Source organism: Propithecus coquereli, unplaced genomic scaffold (assembly GCF_000956105.1).
Source record: "Propithecus coquereli isolate 6110/MARCELLA unplaced genomic scaffold, Pcoq_1.0 Scaffold111, whole genome shotgun sequence".
Lineage (NCBI taxonomy): Eukaryota > Metazoa > Chordata > Mammalia > Primates > Indriidae > Propithecus > Propithecus coquereli.
Window position 1 is genome coordinate 4,850,017 of NW_012135081.1, and position 4,424 is coordinate 4,854,440.

General features: G+C 52.0%; 1 protein-coding gene across 2 annotated transcripts; it reads right to left on the bottom strand.

Moving 5' to 3' along the window:
* Positions 1 to 1,408: 1,408 nt before the first annotated feature.
* Positions 1,409 to 4,192, bottom strand: SMUG1 (single-strand-selective monofunctional uracil-DNA glycosylase 1). Of its 2 annotated transcripts, XM_012654597.1 has the most exons (3): positions 4,125 to 4,192; positions 3,585 to 3,886; positions 1,409 to 2,547 (listed from the first exon to the last, which is right to left on the bottom strand). In XM_012654597.1, exons 2-3 carry the CDS (start codon positions 3,873 to 3,875, stop codon positions 2,020 to 2,022), a joined length of 819 nt encoding a protein of 272 aa, XP_012510051.1. In that variant the 5' UTR covers positions 3,876 to 3,886; positions 4,125 to 4,192; the 3' UTR covers positions 1,409 to 2,019. The 2 variants fall into 2 exon arrangements, with proteins under 2 accessions (XP_012510051.1, XP_012510043.1); XM_012654589.1 differs by having other exon boundaries at positions 3,585 to 4,192.
* Positions 4,193 to 4,424: the final 232 nt, after the last annotated feature.

The window sequence follows — 4,424 nt, forward strand, 5'->3', positions numbered from 1 at the left end:
CTCAAGGTCAGGAGTTCGAGACCAGCCTTAGCAAGAGCGAGACCCCGTCTCTACTAAAAATAGAAAGAAATTATCTGGACAACTAAAAATATATATATAGAAAAAATTAGCCGGGCATGGTGGCGCATGCCTGTAGTCCCAGCTACTCGGGAGGCTGAGGCAGGAGGATCGCTTGAGCCCAGGAGTTTGAGGTTGCTGTGAGCTAGGCTGACGCCACGGCACTCTAGCCAGGGCAACAGAGCCAGACTCTGTCTCAAAAAAAACAAAAAAGTTTTTATTAGGGTTTCACTACGTAGGCATGATTGATTAAAAGCACGGGACATGTGGTTGAACTCAATCTCTAACCCCTCTTCCCTCCCTGGAGATCAAGCTGATATCACCCAGCTCAAAGTCTAATCACATGGCTGGTCTTTCTGGCATGGTCAGCTTCCATCCTCAGTCAAATCTTAGGATAAACTCAAGTGTGGTCTGAGATCAAATTTCAATATAAACTTAGGTATGGTTTAAGGTCAAATCTCTACATAAATTCAGGTGTGGTTTGAGGGACCCACCATGAATAAGAAAGGCACTGCTATCACTTGGGAAGTTCTAAGTATTTAGTGTTTCCCTCACAATAACTGAGACAAAGGCCAGGCAAATTCTTTGTTATACAATGAAGGGGGAAGAGAGTTTATGCTAAAAATCTTATTAATTTTGAAAGCTACAGATCATCTGTGTCCTAGGAGATGGGAAGTAGACCATGTGTTCCTCATTAAGGTGGTCTCAAGACCTGCTCCACTCCCAACTTGGTCCACTTTCCCAGTCCTTATGAAAGGGGCACCCAACTAGCCATTTAGCAGACATAAAAAATGAGTTAGAAACCAGGCACCCATCCGCCCCATCACCTGCTCCTCACAGTGCCCTGCATATCACACAAACTACTGAGTAGGCCCCTGATGGAGACCATGCAGCTTTGGTAAGGCAACTAGATATCTGCTACATCCTTATCTCAGCTACCCAAAAGAACCCTTTGCAAACAACGAAGAGGTAAGAGAGGTGAAAATCTAAACTACCTCCCACGCCTGACATGCAGGAGGGGGCAAAAAGTACCAAGACAAAAGGGTTTAGGAGCTTTTAATGCTGTGTTTTCATAAAGTCATTGGTCCATCTCTGGCAGGGCAAGAATGTGCCCCTCGCCCTGGCCACAGGTGGAAGCTCAGACTCCCCCATAGCAAGGTCTTCAGAGTGGAGAGGGGCTTCCCTTGTAGTGTAGTGCAGTGACACCCCAACCCAGAAGCAAGAATGCAAGGAGAAGAATACATAATGAGCACCCATATGCCAGGCCTATGCAAGGCACTTTCCAGTGTTTTCTCAGTTAATCCTCACACCAACCCCATGAGTAGGCATCCCCATTTTACAGATGAGGAATCCTGAGGCTTAGAGAGGCTAATCAATTTGTCCGTCATAAAATGCACAAGTCTGTCAAAGCTGGGATGAAAATCCAGGTCTTCTGACTTTCCCACTCCGCCACACTGAATTCTCCCTCTGGTCCAGCCTCAGCTTCCCATAAGTTCACTTTTAATATCATGTCCCATGTATGTCCTGGCCCTCTGAGGAAAGGCGTTAGCAGCAGGATGGGTAGGGATCCTGGCAAGATTCCTCTGAAACAGCAAATATGACCTTAGAAGTCACTGTCTAGGTCACTCTCCGCTGAATAGCGTTTCCCAAGGAAACAATGAGGTAGAGCAGTCTGCGAGTGCAACAGAGCCCACCTTCTGTCGATTCTCTGTGGAGTCAGATACCACAAAAGGGGCAATGCTCAAAGGAAGGTGAAGAAAGCAGGAGTCAGGAAGGCGAACAGAAGTAGTGTCAAAACTGCCACGGCAGGTTGGAAGACAGTCAACAGATCAAAGAACATGTTTCCCAGCAACCGGGGAGCCCAGGACCTTTTGGCTCTCATCCAGGAGGTGTCTTGTCATCTGCTTGCTCAAAAATGACTCGGAAGCCTTGAATACGTCCTATGCCAGGCCCCAGGGGTATTCATTTCGATAGCAGGGACAGCAGCCCCAACTCATTCAGTCTTTCCTTGGCTACTGCCTCCCAGCCCTTGTTGGCCTGGGGGTTACGGGGAGAGGGATACAGCAGCCCCTCCACCTGGACCTCTGGCATCAGGCCTGACAGAGCCCGCCGTGCCCACTGCTCCACCAGTCGCCCCACTCCCACCACCAGCCGCACCCCCAGCAGCTGCACCTGCCGGCAGAGGGCTGCGTCACAGATCCCAAGAAGCTGCTCTCGTTGCTTGGCAGGCAGCTCAGCAGGGGTGAGGTTGCGCCCGCTGGGAGTCAGGAAGAGCAGAGGACACAGATTGTGGACAAAGCAGTGACGGAAGAAGACCTCAGGCTGTCCACAGAGGTTCTGGAAAAAGCCCCAGAATCGGGCACCGCTCACCTCTGACTGTGGGCACTCCAGTCCCAGCACTGGTCGTTTAGGGTGCTCTTGGGGAGGGGTCAGCACAGGCCCCCCAATGCCCAACCAGTCCCGGACCATGCTCACTTCCCCAAAGGGCACCTGTGAGTAAGGAGAGAAGCATGAGTCTTCATACCAGAGACCTGATGCCTGGGCTCTGGATCAACTGACCCCTACGCACCTTCCCTGAGGATCCAGCCGGGACCCATCCACCCACACCTCCACCTGAGACAAGGATTCCTGGCCCTGCGGTTTGAGCCTGTCCGTCTTTCTCCAGTGTTTCATTATGGCCTGTGATCCAGAAGAATCTATTTGTTTGCCTCTATCCTCACTAGCCTTTGGGACCAAGTACAGGGAGTACATTGAGATATCTGGCCCTACATAGGGATTCATGGTTAGTATTAGGGACAGACAGATGGCCTGAGACAGAAAGGCAGCTGGAATTAAAGAAGGTACTAGGGCAGGGCTCACCACTGCTCTCTGGGTGCCCTCTCAGCCCCAGGCCTCAGACTGTCATTTCCATCGATCATTATTGATCACCTTTCATCACCCAGTCGGGGTCAATAAAAGCGATTGAGCCTCCTGCCCTGAAGCCTCTTCCCCTCCCGCCTCCCCCCCCCACCAAGCACCCCCACTGAGGGTGAGTCACTCATCCCCAGCTCTGAAAGGAAAGCAGGCAGGCCCTGGAGCCTGGCTCTGGTTTGAACCTCTCCTCAGCTAAGAAACAGAACCCAGGTTGCCAAAATGCCCTGCATCTCTTACATACCCACCCCTATCAACCAGTCTCTGAGGTCCCAGCAGTCCCAGTCCCTCTTCTGACCCCAACCACACCCTAGGGACAGGGGAGATCCGGCAAGGTAAGGTTAAGATGGAGCTGGCGGAAGGAAAGGCTCTCAGAGGCAATTAGGGGACAGCTCACAGGGAAAACGGAACTACCATTAATGTGCTTGGTTAATTATGGGTAGAGAAGCCAGGAGAGTGTCTGAGACCACAGGAGCCAGTGTATGTACTGGGAGAGGCTGGGGCGGGGGACCCACGCATGTCCACAGCCATGCACATGCTCCTCCTCCACATCACACCAGCCAAGCATCCACCTGGGAGCCTCACATTATACCCACTGGAGAAGCCAAGCCCTTTACCCCAGTCTGGGCCATGCCAAAAGGTCCCGGGTTCATCCCCAGGAAGAGAACTTGCTTGGGGTCCTGGCAATAGCGAGTCACATAGTTGCGATGTGGCTCCCACGCATACTCCACAGGATTGTAGATGATGCCCACTGGCTCTGAAAACTGCAACTGGCTCAGCTCAGCATTGAGCCGAAGCTCCTCCTCCAGGAAGCCCTCAGCCAAGCTTCGAGGGCAGGGCTGGGGCTCCATCAGGGCACCTGTAGGCTCATGGAGGGATCCCAGTGGGAAAGCCTGGGGCACAGCCATGCTGCTGTCACCTGGAAAAGAGACAGAGAGAGGCTTCATCAGCCCTCAGCCACAGAGCCAGTGCCCCTACTGGGCTCAGGAGGGACCCTGAGCGACCATGTCAGTCATCCACCAACTGCCAAGCAGGACTGAGCTCATCTCAGTTCTTGATAATGAAGGTCCTTCCCCTCCCCACTTCTAGTATACTTGCTCTTCACATATCACCTGGAGATGACAAGCCGTAACCACCAGACACCCCCCACTCCAAACCTCCTTTCCATCAGGCATAGGTCTGAGTCACGAGTTCCTAGGCCACGCCAAGCACATAGTAGGTTCTCCACAAACATTTACTGGTGGCATCCTTTCAGCACCTTTAATGTCATCCTTAATTAAAATTAAAAAAAAAAGCCTAGCCAGGATGGGGTGTGTCCTGGAAACCACAGTGCTAAAGAATAACACAGGTGCACAGCCACAGCCCAGAGGCCTAGGAGGGCGAATTACAATAGCTTCCAGGTGGTGAGCTATTGCTCCGCACCAGGTACACCTCACTGATCCTCACAACAACCCCAT